The 17,998-nt window shown below is 37.7% G+C and overlaps 1 protein-coding gene across 3 annotated transcripts in view; it reads right to left on the bottom strand.

Moving 5' to 3' along the window:
- Wwp1 (WW domain containing E3 ubiquitin protein ligase 1) overlaps nucleotides 1-17,998 on the bottom strand; it is a 96,834-nt gene that overhangs the window by 58,106 nt on the left and 20,730 nt on the right. The window contains exons 2-5 of one of the 3 annotated variants that reach the window (XM_032905398.1): nucleotides 17,790-17,885; nucleotides 6,316-6,406; nucleotides 768-906; nucleotides 52-176 (exon numbers count right to left, since the gene is read on the bottom strand). In XM_032905398.1, the coding sequence (XP_032761289.1) occupies nucleotides 52-176; nucleotides 768-906; nucleotides 6,316-6,385 (334 nt within the window). In that variant the 5' untranslated portion in view covers nucleotides 6,386-6,406; nucleotides 17,790-17,885. Of the gene's footprint in view, nucleotides 1-51; nucleotides 177-767; nucleotides 907-6,315; nucleotides 6,407-17,789; nucleotides 17,886-17,998 lie in introns of those variants that run through there. The other 2 variants (XM_032905412.1, XM_032905406.1) reach the window with 2 other exon arrangements.

The raw sequence follows: 17,998 nt of genomic DNA, 5'->3' as shown, positions 1-17,998 counted from the left end.
TAAAGTCTCATAAATGATGTATAAAGAAACAAAGATTAGAAAGCCACTTACATTTTCTGTTGTGTGTTAACAGCACTTGTTTCAAGTCCACTGTTGCTTTTCCTAATAGAGCGTCTGCCTTTAAAGTGTGATGACTCCAAACTCGAAACTCCAAGGTGGTCTGTGGGGTCACATTTCTGCATGAATAACATTATAACAAAAATAAGCATGTCATCACTGTGTGTGCTAACTCTTCTAAGTTACTTATATTAACTACTATGTCTTCTAAAACCATGAATTGAGTTCACTACTGTATAAAACAGGAAACTGGATCAGAAACGAAAATAACAAATACTTTCAAATAGATTGTGACCTTCAAATACATTGACAACTACTTCAGGATTATGGTAGTTAGCAACCACTGAGCAACACAGCACTGAGTGCCTTACTGAGACCTCAGAAAAACTTCTCCCGTAGGAACGTATTTCTAGAGATGTTTTGAATGGCTGAATTAATTATAATGTTTCTACTAAATGCATATTTATACTTCATATTGCCAAATTTAAGAACGGCTGACTTTATTTCTATACAAATCAAGGCTATACAGACATAATTTATAAAATAAAAATACAACTTACTATGTTTGCTCTTTGAGAAAAATGAAATAAAAAATTTCTTCATATGTTAAATTCATTCTTAAAGAAAAAACTTCATCACTTGAAGTTTACAAAATACAAAACACAGGACATGTGATTTGACAATTTTCTGTTCTTACACATAATACTCACACAATCAGCTGCTCGTCCCATTTTGGATTAGAAGAACTACTGGATTTTGCTGTTTTCTTAATTTCTCCATCTACAATGACTTCAGTATATATCGCTGTTCCAAACCAGTTCTTTTTTCTTTTTAGTTTGGCACTAGAAACTAATAGAAAATGATAATTACTGGTAAATATATATATATATATATGTATATATATATATATATATGTATATATATATATATACACACACACACACACACACACACACACACACACACACACACACACACACAACCAAAAAGCTAAAAGAGAGCATTACCTACTAGTAAACCAATAAAATCAGAAGTGTTCTTCCACCTTTAGTAGATGTTCCACTGGCAAAAGGAGAAGCTACTGATATCTAAAGCCATCTAATTTCTCAGTAACCAACTTATTTACATAATACATTCATTGGAATAAGATGCTTCATTTAATAGATCTAGACTTGTACAAACATATCCAAAGTAATTTTAAGATATTATTGTTACTTTACCCAAGAGGACCTGACCATTAAGTAGCAATTTTCTGTTTTCCCCAATGTCCCTCATTCTGTCTCTACAGACTGCCTGTTCTGAAATGTCTGTGTAGTGGGCTCTTTCGTGGTCGCCTTCTTTCACTTAACATGTTCTTGGGTTTCATCAGTGTTGTACCATGCCTTGATACTTTACTCCCTTTTCTGCCAAATACTAGTCTATTATTGATATACCACATTTTATTTATCTGTTAGTTGATAGACATTTAAATAAATTACTTCCTAGCTGTTGTGCCCACGACTTCCATAAACACTTACGTACAAGTTTTGCTGTGAGCATGTATTAATTTGCCTTGGATATATTAGAATTGCCAGGTAGCCCAGTAAGACCCTGTTGAATAAATATCAGGCTATTTTTCCAAAGTGGCTCTATTATTTTACACTCCTGTCTAACCCAGCAGGATCTGATATCTGCGTATCTATTGATATATATGGATGTCTATTTGAGATAAAGTTCTCCTGTAGTTCATGCCAAATTTAATTTCACAAGTCTCCCTTGCTTCCCTTGTGCAGGAGCCATCAGTGTGAACTATCACACTTGAATGGTTTCTATGTTTACCTGCTATTTAAATATAAGTTCAAACTGTACCAAAGATTGTGAGAAAAATGAATGCCTTCATCTAGATGGTATTCATTATATAACTGTGGCCAATTTATTATAAATTATTTAATGTTTACCTGGAAAAAAATAGTTTCGCACAAAAAATGTATCTGATTAGTAAGGAATTAACCTAAGCATGTGCCATTAATGATTGCAACTGGTATAGCAAACACAGAACTGTACATTTTCAGAGTACATTACTAACTACCAAGAAGCGAAAATAGCATGTTACAGTCACTTTTACAACCAGGTCACCATAACCATTCTGGATCTGAGATGACAAAGGAAAATACTCTGTGTCACTAGATAAGAAAGAACACAACCTAAGCTTTCATTCTACCCAGAGAGATTAGTCCAAAAAACCAATGAGATACGAACTGAAAGTGACTTGTCAGAGGTGAAGAATCTGAAATAGTTACCCCTCTATTAATATGTAAAGAATAATGGGAAAGATTATAAGCTAATGTTTTTTGAAAAGCTAATGGAGTGCAACAATGTTCAACATGATGCCTCAAGTGCTACTATGAGGTCTTAATAGAACTCATCCAAGATGATCCAAGTTGCTCTGAGTTCACCACTAAGGGAAATTGGTCACACAGAAGGTTTCATTCCAAATAAAAGTTACTTCTTTGATCCACACACATGTCCTATCTATCCACACACTGTAGATAAAGAGAAGGAAGAGAAGGCAGTACTGGGTCATATTAAAAGCATACAAGTGTAAAATGTCTGGGTTCGTGTTTTAGCTGTGCATCCCTAGAACCCTGACCTGCAGGAGGTCAATTAACAGCTCTGCCCCTCCATTTTCTCATCTGAAAAACAGGGGACAATAATACCAGATTCTTAGGGTTGGTGAGTGAAGGCATGCAAAAGCACTATCATCATCGCAAATCCCCTGCATCCAATATGGTGACTGAGCCTATGAGTTAACTGCAGACCCACTCAAAAATTTTTTTGCCACATACCTGGGCAAAGTGCTTGATAACACTAAAAGCTGATAAAGTGACAGATTCCCCCCACCAATAGATTTTTTTAAAATATATTGGGGTTGGGGATTTAGCTCAGTGGTAGAGCACTTGCCTAGCAAGCACAAGGCCCTGGGTTCGGTCCCCAGCTCCGACGAATAGAAAAAAAAAAAAATTTAAAAATATATTTTTTAATCTCATAAAAATTTGCAACACAGCAGCTCAATAGTACATAGTACATGTTAATCAGTGATAAGGTTTTTAAATAACTGAATCTACTATTTCAATAGGAGCTCTAATTAGTGGAAATAAAAAATAAATCCCGTTTTCTGATTTATATTTGTTGTTATATTCAAAATACCCTTCACAGTCACACTATGTAAATATTGAAAATTTGCAGAGATGGGATGGGAGAGTGCTTAATCAACAGTTACGTCCCTAAAAACATTTAATAACAAATTATGTGGTCCACATGAAAATCAGTATAAAAGTTGAATGAGGAAGAAATGATGTGATATATTCTTAGATCTGGGAATTTTAAAATAAAAGCTTAAAAATCATCTTCAATTAATATATAATTTTTCAACAAAAACACCAAAAGTTTGCGTGTTTAGGGTGGGCACAGAGAAAAATGGTTGGCTCAAATTCAAATAAAAGGTAAAAGAAAATAGACAACAAAAGAGACATCTGCATAAAATATGATCTAATTAAAGGTTTCTCCAATATATACTATAAAGTCAAAATAACTAGACAGTTTGAGAGTGATGTAAAAAATATGACTAGAACAAGTAAGGTGGTAACACCTGAAATCAACAAGAAAACCTGTTTAGGCCATGTGCGATTAAATACGAGATGATCACCTATACACAGACACTAAACACACTCACAACTTAAGTGAAATGAAGGGCCCCTGAGGAAGCTCTGTGGGTAAAGGCACTGGCTAACAAGTGCAATGACATGAGTTCAATCCCTCAAATCCTAATAATAGAGAGTGATTCCCACAGGCTGTTCTCTAACCTGTCCACATACCATGGTGCATGTATGCATGTGTACATCAATATAAAAATCAGTGTATTTTAAAATATAATTCATGTACTATAAAACACAATAGCTTCAAAAATGACAAGTTATATAAGTGTATATGCATACACACACACACACACACACACACCTATTAGTTTTTAGCCAAGTACTCTTTATATACCTTGCAAACTTTGCTTCTGATCCTTTCACATTGGAAATCTTAAAACCTATATTACTGAAAATTACTATCTCTGCGTGCTTGTGATATAATGAATTACCACATCAGAGTGGCCTATCTTTTGTTTAACTTTTAGATCACTATTTTTCTGTTTCTAGGATATTTACTGGTTAACTGGCTGGTTGCTTTTTCAGGTCCTGAGCTGCAAACCACTGCCTCAGACACAGTAAAAAACGCACAGTATCTAGAGCTATGCCCACTGCACACTGTTCTTATATATCTGTCCCTCCACTCAACTACAGATTAAAAACAAAGAAGATACATGGGCACAGTGTTACACAGAGGTACACACATGTAATTCCAGTGCTTAAGGGGCTGAAGGAGAATCACGAAGCCACCCTGGGCTCTACAGAGAGACTCCGTCTCACAAAAAGGAAAAGGAAATAGATTATGACAGACATGCCTGTAGTCCCAGTACTTGGAAAACTGAAGCAGAAGGATCCCAAAGTCAACACTAGCCTTGGCTACAGTTGGTTCCAGGATGATATAAGCTACAAAATAAGACCTTGACTTAAAAAACCTGAAGGAAATCAGTTTGCTTTGTACTTGTACTTAGAGATATACGATCTCACTTCTTTCTCCTGAGGCCACATCAGCCACTTGTTGCCGTGCTTTCCTCACTGCAATGGATTCTTACCTCTCAATAACCATAAACCCAAATAAACTGTTTTTCGTAAGGTCCCTTGGCCAGGGTGTTTTATCACAGCAAGAGAAAAATGACACAGAAGTTGGTACCAGAGAGTCAACTATTGCGGTGAAGAACCACACCAAGTTGTTTTTGAAGAAATGTAGAAAAGCTCAGAACTTTGTGCAGATAATGAAAGCCTTCTCAAAAGCTGTTTCAGAGGGGAACAACATTAACCAATTAGGTATATGGCCATTTGTGTCAAATTCTGGCAAACAATCTATCTGCTTTTTGTCCTTGTCCTAAGAACTTGCCTGAGGCAAAAATTAAATAGTAATTGGCTAATTTCCTTAACAGAGGCCATTTCAAAGCAGCATAATAATGAATCTGGGATGTGATTGTTATTTAGAATGCTTACTCAAGTCTACATAGCAACAGAGCAAATGGGCAAAAATAAATGTAAAATGTGCCATTTGGAGAGAAAAAGTACAACAGGAGATCCAAGGATGCGGCCAGGGCTTGCGTTGAAAGAGACACAGAGAATAACATCATTAAGACTACACTTCCTACTTAGCACTAGATAGAGGGAGGTGTGAACTCAGGGCAAGACCCAACCCAGTCAAGCTTCCAATTTGTGAAAGACATTAAGTCATTTCCTATTCCTAGAAAGCAATGGAATAAAAGCTACTGTGATGTCACCCAAAGATGGCAGACTGACCATTCATTCATTTATTCATGAGCTCATGTCTTTGGAGGCATGAATATGCCAGAATAAAGGGGTTATTCATGGGTTGCCTCAGTTTATAGATAGACAACTGCCAGACTCCAATAATAGAGGGAGCTTGGCATGATGATACCTAATAATTTAAAAAAAGGACTACTGGAATAAACTGGACTAAGGATACAGTTCAGTGGTGGAATGCTTGGCTAGCATGCAAAAGGCCCTGGCTTCAATCTCCAGGGCCAAAACCATGGAAAAAAGGGCACCACCAACCAGCATCCTCATAACTAAGACAAGGAAGGTACTGGTTTCTCTGGACCTGTCTCCTTCCTTATAGTCCAAAGTAGTATTTTTTTATTATTCAAGATATTGTGAAATCAAGATCATGGATTTTACGAAGTGATTTTTACTTCAAACACATAGACTATATAATGATAAAGTCAAGGCAAGAAAAAAAGATAGACAGAGGGCTAGAGAGATGGCTCAGAGGTTAAGAGCACTGACTGATCTTCCAAAAATCCTGAGTTCAAATCCTAGCAACCACACAGTGGCTCACAAAACCATCTATAATGGGATTCAATGAACTCTTCTGGTGTGTGTCTGAAGACAGCTATATGTACTCATATAAATAAAAATAAATAATTACTTAAATAAAAGAATAGACAGAATATGAAGGCAAGTCACTAAATCCCAGTGCTGCCTCATGTCAGTTCAACATCATTCTGTCTCAAGAGCATCACTTACCAAACATTTCGGCGTAATTATACATGCAAAATCCAATTTCATCTAACCATCACAATGCTACATTATTATTAAAATCACTTACCTGTTACCTTTAACTGTAACCTTCCACTGTGGTTATCACTAGTGTCAGATCTTGGTGAAGCAGTGGCCATGTCCCAAAGTTCACCTCGATTCTATTAAAAAAAAAAAAAAAAAAAGATAACTTGTTCATGTGTCAGAAAATTTCAATTTTCAAGATAATTAAAACGGGTCATTTAAATCAATGAAAATTCATACTATCATGAGTTCTCAGTTGTCTTTTGTTTAAAATTAGGACAGTATAGAAACATTAAATTAGAGTGTGACCAATTAACCATATCTGAGTCAATTTGAACAACAATGTGAATGATAACACTAAGAATTGAGGATCATAAGTTGACATAAAAATGAATATATACATAAATATGTTGATACTTATTATATATTTATATATTATTGAAATCTCCTGAGTATGTAGTTTAAATAATTATTCTTGATTATTTCAGTATGTATTTCCTAAGAATAAAAACATTCTCCTATATAATCACAGTACAATAATCATAGTCATGTTAAGGAAAATTTAAACTGTACATTTAACCAAGAATTTCTGTTAAAAAAAAAAAAAAGCGAAGCTAACTACAGCTTTCTTCTACATACCAAATATCTCAAGGCTTAATTAACCTTTAGCCCACTAAAGATAAAATGGGATATTCTGGTACGTATTGAGAAATACTAACAAATATTAATATTTATCTTGCTTTCCTCATAATACTTTATATTTTCTCTGCTCTGATTAGATCCTTTCCCTAAATTTAGAGACCAAAGTTCTAAAATCATTCCACCCTCCTCCCTTGCTTGGATTTGCATATATAGTGTGTTGGGATGCACTCAGGCATATGCAGACACACACGCCAAGGTAAGAGTCGCTTAACCTACGATCAAGACCTCATTCAGGTCAATGCTCTTATTCTACCGATGAGAAGGCAGGCTTATGAAAGGCATCTACTTGAAAGCAATCAGCTAACATGTTCATATAAGAAAACCAAAGAGTCAGCCCTGAAAACAAAGGTGCAAGTAACACTACATAGACAGGACAACGCAATCTCTCTCCCTCCCTCGCTCCCCCCCCCAACACTTAATTATTAACCAAAGGAGAAAAAGCCAATGGAAATTAAAGGCTTTTTCGACTTCTAGCAGTCTGGTCTACTAGATACTATGAAGTTCCTTCACCTTAGTTTAACATAAACATTTCCTACACAATTCAACAGCATGACTATCTGTTTTCCCAGTTCTGTTATGTTTTTAAGTGTGAACATTATCAGTTCTACACCACACTTATATAATGACGGCCTTAAAAGAAAAGATAATAGCATAGTAAGAAATGGATGGGCCAGGTGGTTCAGTGTATCAAGGCATTTGAGGCCAAAGCTGACAACTTTAGTTCAATCCTAGTATCTCATGGGTAGTCTTCTAACTTCCACATGTACAGCGTGGCATGTGCCCCACCCATACATAAATAAATAAAAGAAGTGGAGAATATTAGAGACAAACAGACATGTTATCCTGATGTGCATGCTGGTAGTGGCAAGAAATGGTCAAGGGACAAAAATTAGGCCTGCTATAAAGGTAAAGGGAGCTCACTGTGGGAACCCATGACAAAATTACATGGGAACACCAGTAAAAAAAATCAGGTCGCATAAAAACACAACAGGGTTAGGGAGATGATGGCTCAGTGGTTAAGAATACTTGTGTCTCCTTCCAGAGGACCCAGGTTCAATCCCCAGCATCCACCAGGCAGCTCACAACTGGCAGTAACTCCAGTTACAGGAGATCTAATGCCATCTTCTGTTCTCTAAAGGCACAAAGCAACATTTGGGACACAGACATACATGCACGCAAACACCCATATACATAAAATAAAATTTAAATTAAAAAATAATATAATAATAATATAATGCTTACTTGCTGTGTTTCCTTGTTTGGCTTTTTTTTTTCCCCCTGGCTGTATCCATTTATTGAGACTTGTACTGTGTTTGTTTGTTTGTGGTACTAAGAATTCAATCTAGGGCCTACACATGAGGCTAACACTCTACCAGTAGGCTACATTTTCCTTGTATTTTATTTGGTTTTGTTTTATGGTTCTGAATGTGAATCAAGAGTTTTGGCACATGCTTAACCACTGCTTTTCTTATTTTTGGTGGGTCTGATTCTTATTTTTTAAATATCTTATGAAAGGTCCCTAACTCAGACCTGCTGATCTTTCTAACTATTAAATTAAGGCTGCAGGATTGGAATAAAAAACAACCACAAAATATGTTTATTACACATCATTGTAAGATTTTCTTATATTATATATCAAGGACATACTTTAGAAACATGATTATGGCTGTTCATGCTGACCTTGCTCATAGGCCTAAGGAAATCTGTCCTTAGGCACTACTCGCCCTCTCTTTTCCATGCTTTGGTGTGGAGGAACTCACTATGCACAAAGTGCACCCGAAGTATTGAGTTAGTTATTTTCTATATTCTTGAAGGCAGAGAGTCGACAAACATATTCTAACTGAGAAAGACTTAAATGAACAGTCAACAGCTTGGTCTGTATCATGGTAAACTATTTCATAATAAACTACCCCCCAGAAAACAAAACAAGAAATGGGAGGAGGAAGAAAGGGAGAAAAAAATGTCAGAACATAAAAACTTAAAAAACAAAATGATAGCTCATATGCATATTCCCAGAAAAAATTACAAGACAGAAAATGACTTTAGTTTTCAAAACTAGTGGAAGACATGTATTTGGAATTTCAAGAAACACTGCACTCTTTTTAAAGACAAACAGTATAAAGAAATTCACAGCAATAAAACTTTAGAATATCAAAAGATTTACATTAAAAGTAGCCAGAGAGATTGTAAGAGATTACAATAAAAATGAAAATAACATAGCACTCTCAATGGCAGCCACAATGCTTAGAAGGCAGACTGAACACTTTCAGCACCCTGAGCTGATCTACAACTAAACGTTACAGGGGCTGCAAAGACGACTTAGTGGTACAGATCCAGATTCTATTCCCAGCGCCCACACAGTGGCTACAACCATGTGTAACTCCTGTCTAAGGAAATCTAATGTCCTCTATGTCCTCCAGTGGGCCCCAGGTACACATACAGTGTACCTATACACATGCAGGGAAACCCTCACATGCATAAAATAAAAATAATTATTTTTAAAATAAATAATGTAACCACGACAAGTCTCTTTGGGGAACACATATGGCATAGAAAATCTGCTGAGATAAAACAAGAAAGTATTGCGAACAGAAAACCTTTCCTTCAAGAAGTGAAAAAGGACACGTTTCATAGAATTGTCAGAAGGATGATTTCAGGAGTTGGAAGTATGAACAAAGATGCTAAACATACAAGTATATTTATAAAGATTGCCTAAAATTTAGGAAACTTTTATTATAATTTTAATTACAGTTTAAATGTAGAAGACTAAAACAGAGATAAAAATCACTGCTCACCAGAGGTATTATAATCTGGTTCAATATTATACAATAAAGATTTCTTGACAGATTTTCAAGGTTGGTCATAAAGAAATGGAAGGGTAGTTTCCAAATTATAAAGGAAAATACAGAATGAAAAAATTCAATCAGGAAGGTATAGGACATCTCCAATTGACTGCTGCATCCTGACCGTTATCCTACAGGTCGTTTAAAAGTCCAATATTAGCCAATGTCATCTTCACAAATTTATACTCTATACTGCTTTCCAGGCAATTTAATTTGTGATGGGATAGATACCTCCATTAAAGAATCCTTTGGAGCATTAAATACCAATCAATTAACTACATGAGACCAGCAACCTAGAGAGTCAGAAGGCTTTGACTGCCTCAGTGTTCTCTTCTGAAGGACAAGGTATCACTGCGAGGGAGGCTCTGGCTGTCCTGGAACTACTATGAAGACCAGTCTGGGCTCAGACTCAGAGATCCATCCAGCCCTGTCTTCTGAGTGCTGGGAATAACAACACTGACTTTAAAGGCCAGGATTCTATACTCACTGCCCTTGGTATCAATGGAATCTTTAAGAGAGTTAAGTGGATACTGCTTATGATGTACAGGACAAAGACAGGGACAAGTGATTGTTCTTTTGGCCATGATTGAATTCAAGATAAGGATGAAGGGGCTGGAGAGATGGCTCAGTGGTTAAGAGCACTGACTGCTCTACCAGAGGTCCTGAGTTCAATTCCTAGAAACCACATGGTGGCTCACAACCATCTGTAATGGGATCCGATGCCCTCTTCTGGTGTGTCTGAAGACAGTTACAGTATAGTCATATAAATAAAATAAATAAACCTTAAAAAAAAAGATAAGGATTAAACAAATAAAGAATGGAGAGTCGATCATGCCAAAAATAGTTTTGATAAGTCTCAAACCTAGAAGAGGCAATACTCTCAAAACCTTGAAGGCAAATATGAATGTCATGGAAACAACAGAACTGTGGCAAAAACTGGGCAAGGAATGAAATAATCACTATGAGATTGGTTACTCCTCTGGACTATCACAGGCTGAGCCACTGGGGAGCTCACATGCTCTAGGCATATCCCCTGTCTCAACCAAAGAGATGACCATAATCTATTCACATGAAGTTCACCAGTGACAGGTAGTTAAAGTCCCCAATCCTTCTTTGTCCATCCCTGACCTCCGCATTGACTGTGACTGTCGGCTAGTTAGTAATCACTGGCTACTGTTGCTGCCTCCAGTCTTGTAGGTGTCTCGGTGCTGTTAACTATACTAAGCTCATTTTGCAACTCAGAGCCATCAGAAAATATCTATAGACGTTCTTACTAACTTTTGATTTATAAATCAGATCTGGGTCTCTTTTCTAAAATATGTAGAGGTTTTCTTAGACACTATTTTACTTAGTCTGTTATAATTGGCTACATTAGAAGTAAGAACATGTAAAGAGCAATTGTGCCCGGCATTCATTCTCAGGATTCAGGACAAGATTCACAGCGATAGCCTGCCAGTCCTCCAACACTGGCCTGTCTGTCTGTTTCCCTCGTACGTCTCCTAAGCCATCTCAAACTCGGTTGTAAGCTCTTTGTTTTTCATCCTTTGCATTTCTGCTTAAGCTATTTAAACACCAACCTTCCTTCCTTTTAACCTCAGCTCTGTTTTTCATTACAACAGTTATGAGCTACTTGCAGTTTTCCCTACATGAATCAGTACTAGCCATCCCTTTCAGAACCTCAAATGTGAAGCTTTGGATTACCCTTAAGTGAAATGACTCCTGCTGACACCTCCCACTCCAGCCCAGCATCCAGGGCTGGAATCCATGTATTGTGAAAGACAACACCTGATGACTAAGTGGGAAGACAGAAGCAGAAGAGCAGCTACGGAAGGAGCAAGAGAACTGAGCTACTTCACCGGCTTTTGTTTGTTTGTTTTTGAAGAATTCTGGTCATTGAATAAAATAATGGCAATTTTCAAATAAAAAAAATGAATGCAAACAAAAACATTACACATAAAAGTTTATGGAATACCAAAACAAAAAGTTATGCTCACAAATAAGTATATATAGCATTACCAAGTGATCTAGGAAAAGGAATTTGAAGTTCTGAGTTAATTACACAATTAACCTGAAGAAACCAATAAAGAGATGATACTGAACTAGATAAATAGTAATAAAAGTGTCAATAAAGATAAAAGCTATTTCTTAGCAAACAAACCTGTTGCTTAGCTGTTTACTCTGAATTGAACTATTCCCTACTGGAAGGAAGAGGGGACCCATTAAGACTCCAAAGGCGGGGCTGGGAATTTAGTTCAGTGGTAGCAAGCTCAAGGTCCTGAGTTCGGTCCTCAGCTCCAGGGGGAAAAAAGCCTCCAGAAGCTAAGAAAAGTTGGGCTTAGAAAATAAGACACAAAACTTCAGGCATTTTTAAGATCCACGAGGTCCCTCCCCAAGATTATGAAATCAGTGAGCAATTGCTGAGGAGAAGAACTGCTTGAGAATCCGTCAGGGATCTAGCTCTAGGAATGTAGTTTTTAGAAGTTGTCACCTGGGGTTGGGGATTTAGCTCAGTGGTAGAGCGCTTGCCTAGGAAGCGCAAGGCCCTGGGTTCAGTCCCCAGCTCCGGAAAAAAAAAAAAAAAGAAGTTGTCACCTATGCTGAGGTGATGCAACTACATAGAAATTCATGTTCTTCAACCATGCTCTTAAAAGTAACTCCAGTGAACCATTGGCTCACCAAGCTGGACTTGGATGCAACTGTCTCTTTGGTCTGTTGTCAGTGTTCTCCCTAGAAAGAATGAATATTCATGCTCATCTCCCAGGAAAACTAACAAAACAATAGGAAATGAATGGCTGGCAAGACTGACGCAGAAACAGATAGCCCGACAACAGAACAATGCACATAAAACATACCCACATGACAGATGGAGTAATAACTGAAACAAGTTTGAAGGGCCCAAAACTGGAACTCTGTGAGGGTCGGGAGATTAAAGTCAAGGGTAAGAAACCAAGTAGTAGGCAACCAGGACTGACTGGACAGCCCCAAAGAATAAAACCTAGGCTATACTGAAAATGGTATGAAAAAAAGCTGTAGAGAAATTTTAATTTAGCGATATGGCTGCTCTGGCAAGGGATCACATCCAAAGACCTTCTAGGTCTCTGTGATCCAGCTGGAATGGCACACCTTTAATACGTCTGGTTGGAATACAGACATACCCTAGTACACACTGTTAGTTCCAAACAATGAAGGGAACATTAGTTTATAGAAGGAAACAGCCAAGTTTCAAAGTGATGTCTTACTGAGGGGTAGACAAAGTGATGAATCAGAGAAAGATTTGATAGAATGAGTCAGAGATAGGATACTCCCAACTCTCATGAGCACAGACAGGAAAAGGGGGCTAATTAAGAAAGAAGTACAAAGAGAGAAAGAGAATCAGAGAAAGACATACAGAAACAGAGAAGGAAGGGGTGGGGGCAGAAGGGAAAGAGAAAGAGAAAGAAAGAAAAAGAGGCTGTTCTACCAGGACAGGTTGCAGCTGAAGACAGATAAACCAGAGAATGGGGAGCCAGGAGATTAGAACAGATTACCAGTTAGTTTGAGGCCAAGCTAAAGAATTCAGTCAGAAGCAAGAAGCCAGTTTAAATCAGTCAGCTTAGAGAGGATTTTGGGCCAGAACAGCTGAGTCGAACCAGCCAGCCAAAGTGCCAAAGTTCAGAAAGAACTAGAAACCATGAGCTTACTCAGCAGTAAGCCTCCTAGAAAACAATTACATCTGGGAAAAAAAAGAAACAGGAAAAAACAAACAAACAACACTTACAAGAGCAGGACAGGTTACAGCCCACAATGATGAAAATGGTTACCTGCCCTGTCAATGACTGTCTATGGAGCCTGACAGAACAACTGAACATAGAAATTACAACAGAAGACAGAAAATTAAATGGTCCTGAAAGTACCCGTGCAAAAAATATGAAAATGGATCTCCCCCATTACATGTAAATAACCAATTCAGGATATATTAACAATGTAAGTATGAAGTACAGCTAGCAAGGTAAATATGAAAGGGTTTCTTAATCTTCTGATTACATGTAAGCTGAGAACTTCTATGCATCACGGAAAGAAACCACCGTAACTAAACTTTCAGGGCTGGCAAGGTGGCTCAGAGTCTTTCTATCAAGCCTCATGGCCTGGTTTAGTCTCTGAGGTCTACATGGTGGACAAAAAGGATCAATTCCTGCAAGTTGTCCTCTGACCTGCACACACAGGCCTGGACATATGAATAAAATAAAAAATTTAAAGAAAATAAAAAACACCAAAGATAAGCCATAAACTGAGAAATGCCTGTAAACAAAAATCTAATTAAAGATTACTATCTAAAGTATGTAAGAATGCTTACAAGGGCTGAGAAGATAGGTCAGTCAGTCAAGTATTTGCCTTGCAAGAACAAGTACCTGAGCCTAATGCCTAGAACTCATGGAAAAAAGTCAGATATGGTTATGCAGCCCCATGTGCAGTAGAGGCCCATGAAAGAACAATCTCAAAAACAAAACCAAAGAAATGGGGGTTGGGGAGTGGGTGAAAAGACAGTGTCAAAGACAAGAGCTTAAAATGTGCTCTGGTCCCACTCAGGCACACACAGCACATTAATGCACGCTAACACATATTTACATGTACACATAAGACACAAACACTGTACAAGTAATAGGAAAAAGATAATTCAACAAGCAAACAGATAAACTCTTGACTGGAATTTCACAGAAGGAAATGGATACAATGGACAAATAAATGGAGAAATACAAGATGTCATTGTCTACCATAAAACACAACTTCACACCACAGGATGCCATTTTAAAGTTCTTAAAATACTAAAAACTAGAAGATTAGCATGAGATATTGGCAAGAAACACAGAACGGGAACATATCTAATAGATTTCACATAGGTATACAAGTGGTAAAGTCCTCCTCAATACTAAATTGATATTACCATGTGAAGTTGAACATTCATATGCTCCTCTATAGGCAATTCTCAGTTTTATAATAAAATTACTTTTATATTTCTACTTTAAGAATAACCATCCTACATAATAAAAACAAGAACATTAAACCTATTCAAATATACCTTGACAAAAAACAGTTATATAAACTGGGCTAATTTACATAATGAAGTTATAGAGTAGTGAGAGTGAAGGAACTGTAGCTGTAGGCAGTGGCATGAATGAATCTTAGAAATGTACCAGTGAGTGGGGTTAAAGTGAGACTTCTGAGTAGTAACATCTTCCTCACACTCAGTCCCACACTGATACTTAGTATTGTGACACCAAGAAAATCTCCTAATCGACACAGCCAGAATACAGCAAATACAGAGGCGAATGCCAGCAGCAAACCACTGAACTGAGAACGGGACCCCCGTTGAAGGAATCAGAGAAAGGACTGGAAGAGCTTGAAGGGGCTGGAGACCCCTTATGAACAACAATGCCAAGCAACCAGAGCTTCCAGGGACTAAGCCACTACCTAAAGACTATACATGGACTGACCCTGGACTCTGACCTCATAGGTAGCAATGAATATCCTAGTAAGAGCACCAGTGGAAGGGGAAGCCCTTGGCCTTGCCAAGACTGAAGCCCCAGTGAATGTGATTGTTGGGGGGAGGGCGGCAATGGGGGGAGGATGGAGAGGGGAACACCCATAAAGTAGGGGAGGGAGAGGGGTTAGGGGGATGTTGGCATGGAAACCGGGAAGGGGAATAACAATCGAAATGTAAATAAGAAATACTCAAGTTAATAAAAAAAAGAAAGAAATTCTCCTAATCCTATCAGCAAACTAAGAAAAAAGGTTTTTGTTTGTTCAGTGGTTACTGTGACCTCATCTTTTGCTACTAATTTTCTTTGAAAATACCATGATTTCTATGACTGAAAAGGAAAATAAAAAATGTAATTTGGTTGATGGATCTCAAAAGCGTATAAAGCAAACATAAAATTAAATGGTGCACATCTGAGAGCCGCTAACGTCCAAGGAGACTACCAAATGACAAACCGTCGATGGACAATTTTGCAATTATTTTCTGTTGTAAGTCTGAATTTACATCACTTACATAATGTGATGCTTCCATGTGGCCTTTGTGTTCCAGTATTTACCTTTAAATGTATAAACATGTGTAAATCTGGTATTTCTTTAAAGTAGAATACAAGTTTATTTTAAAAATCACTGAATAAATACCATAGTGCTCTGAAGGAGAATGGCCCCCACAGGCTCGTGTGTTTGGATGCTTGGGCTCCAATTAGCAGAACTGTTTAGGAAGGATCAGGAGGCGTGACCTTGTTGGAGATGTGGCTCTGGGGGCAAAAGACGTACACCATTCCCAGTGCCCTCTCTCACTCCCTAATGGGACAAGATGTAAGTTCTCAGTTGCCACTCCAGCCACCTACTACCATGCCCTGCTCTGCCATCCCACATGCTAACCTTCCAATTAAACCCCAATTAAACTCTCCTTTATATGTTGCCTTGGTCATGGTGCTTTATCCCAGCAACAGAAAAATAAGTAAGACAGATAAGAAGTTCAAAAGATTCTCCTTATGTATTAAAAAAGAAACAAAGTCAGGCATGGTGGCATATACCTATAATCCCAGCAGAGGAAATATGGAAGCAGTAAGAGTTTGAGTTCAAATCTGAGGCCAGACTGAACCACAAAGCAAGACCTTGTCGGGGGAAGCGTGGTCAGGGGAGACAAAAACAAACTCCATATGGTAGGCTGACCTGGGATGGGAAAGAAAGGCATGCACAATATGGGAATCCATCACAGTTAGCTCCTTAACCTTGCTAGCAGTGATCTAGGTTTAACTTCTGAAATGGTTTGCTCATAAACATTTATGTTTACTACCAGTTTCCAAATGTGACATATAAGCTGGCACGTCCAAATTTTATATATATATATATATACATACACACACACACACTCTGTGTGTGTGTGTGTGTGTGTGTGTGTGTGTGTGTGTTAAAAGATTTCTGGTAGTCTCTCACTGGACCCCAAGTTCACCAATTCTTGTTAGTCTAACTGCCTGGCTTACCCTGGAAAATCCCATCCCTGTTTCTCTAGTATTAGCAATAGGCAGGTGCCAAGTCTGCCCAGCTTCTACACTAGTTCTGGGGATCCACACTCTGGTCCTCATGCCTAGACAACAAGTGCTTAATTTACTGACCTATCACCCCAGCCCCAGCAATTTAAACAACGCATGGAAGTCAAGAAATAGACAGAAGAAAGTGTAAGCCACTAATCTACCAAGTGTGGTTTCTAAAGTCTATGGTGAAAACAAAGAGAATATTAGAGCTCTCACCCATTGAATTAGTCTTCAATAAAGATACATTTTCCCTGGGCATTAAATGAGACATGGGCTAAAAGGGTTTTCTGTTGTTGTTGTTTTTATTTAAAGGTGGACTTAAACTCAAAAAACTGAAAAAAAGGACTTCATGATTCCATTAGACAGATACTTGCCAATATGTAAGACAAGCACGCATCAGATGTTCTCTGAGAAGAAATTTGTAAGTTTAGAACACGACACAGATGGGAACCTGATGCCAGCCTGTTGAAAGACTGCTCATTTTTCTGTATCTTGACTTACCTGTCTATTTTTTCTTTGGTTTTATATAAACCCCTTATACATTCTAACCTGCATACTCAAGAACACACAAACAATACTAGAAAATATGATGAAAGAATTAAAAAATTGAACCTCAAGAAGTGTGTAAAATGCAGAGCTTTCGTTTTTAATTTTTTATTTATTTCTTTTGAGACAGGATCTCTCTATGAAGTCCTGGCTGGCCTGGAACTTGGTGTGTAGACAAGTCACGGTTCAAACTTAAGAAAGATCCCAGCCTCTGTCTTGTAAGCACTGGAACAAAAGATGTGCACCTTGCAAATGCCCTATTTTTATAAAAATACATTAATTGATCTATATAGGCATAAGAATTAATAATCAATGTACACTTAGTTTGAATACTAGCTACATAATTTTCACTTAAAACAAAAGGGTTAATGACTCACTGTGTACCAGGAACTGTTCCAGACACTGAGGATACAAAGATGATGAAGACGCGATTTCTTCTGTCAAGGAGCTCATAGTCTGGTGAAGAGACAACCCTGCAGACACAAACAGTTTTCAGTGTGACCAGAATGCCAAGTACTTCCTCTGGAACGCACAAGAGAAGCAAAGAACCTTCAGTCAGAGAGCAGAGGCATCATAGCAAAGTAGC

Source organism: Rattus rattus, chromosome 1 (genome assembly GCF_011064425.1).
Source record: "Rattus rattus isolate New Zealand chromosome 1, Rrattus_CSIRO_v1, whole genome shotgun sequence".
Classification (NCBI taxonomy): Eukaryota; Metazoa; Chordata; class Mammalia; order Rodentia; family Muridae; genus Rattus; species Rattus rattus.
This window is presented reverse-complemented; position numbering and strand designations above follow the sequence as displayed.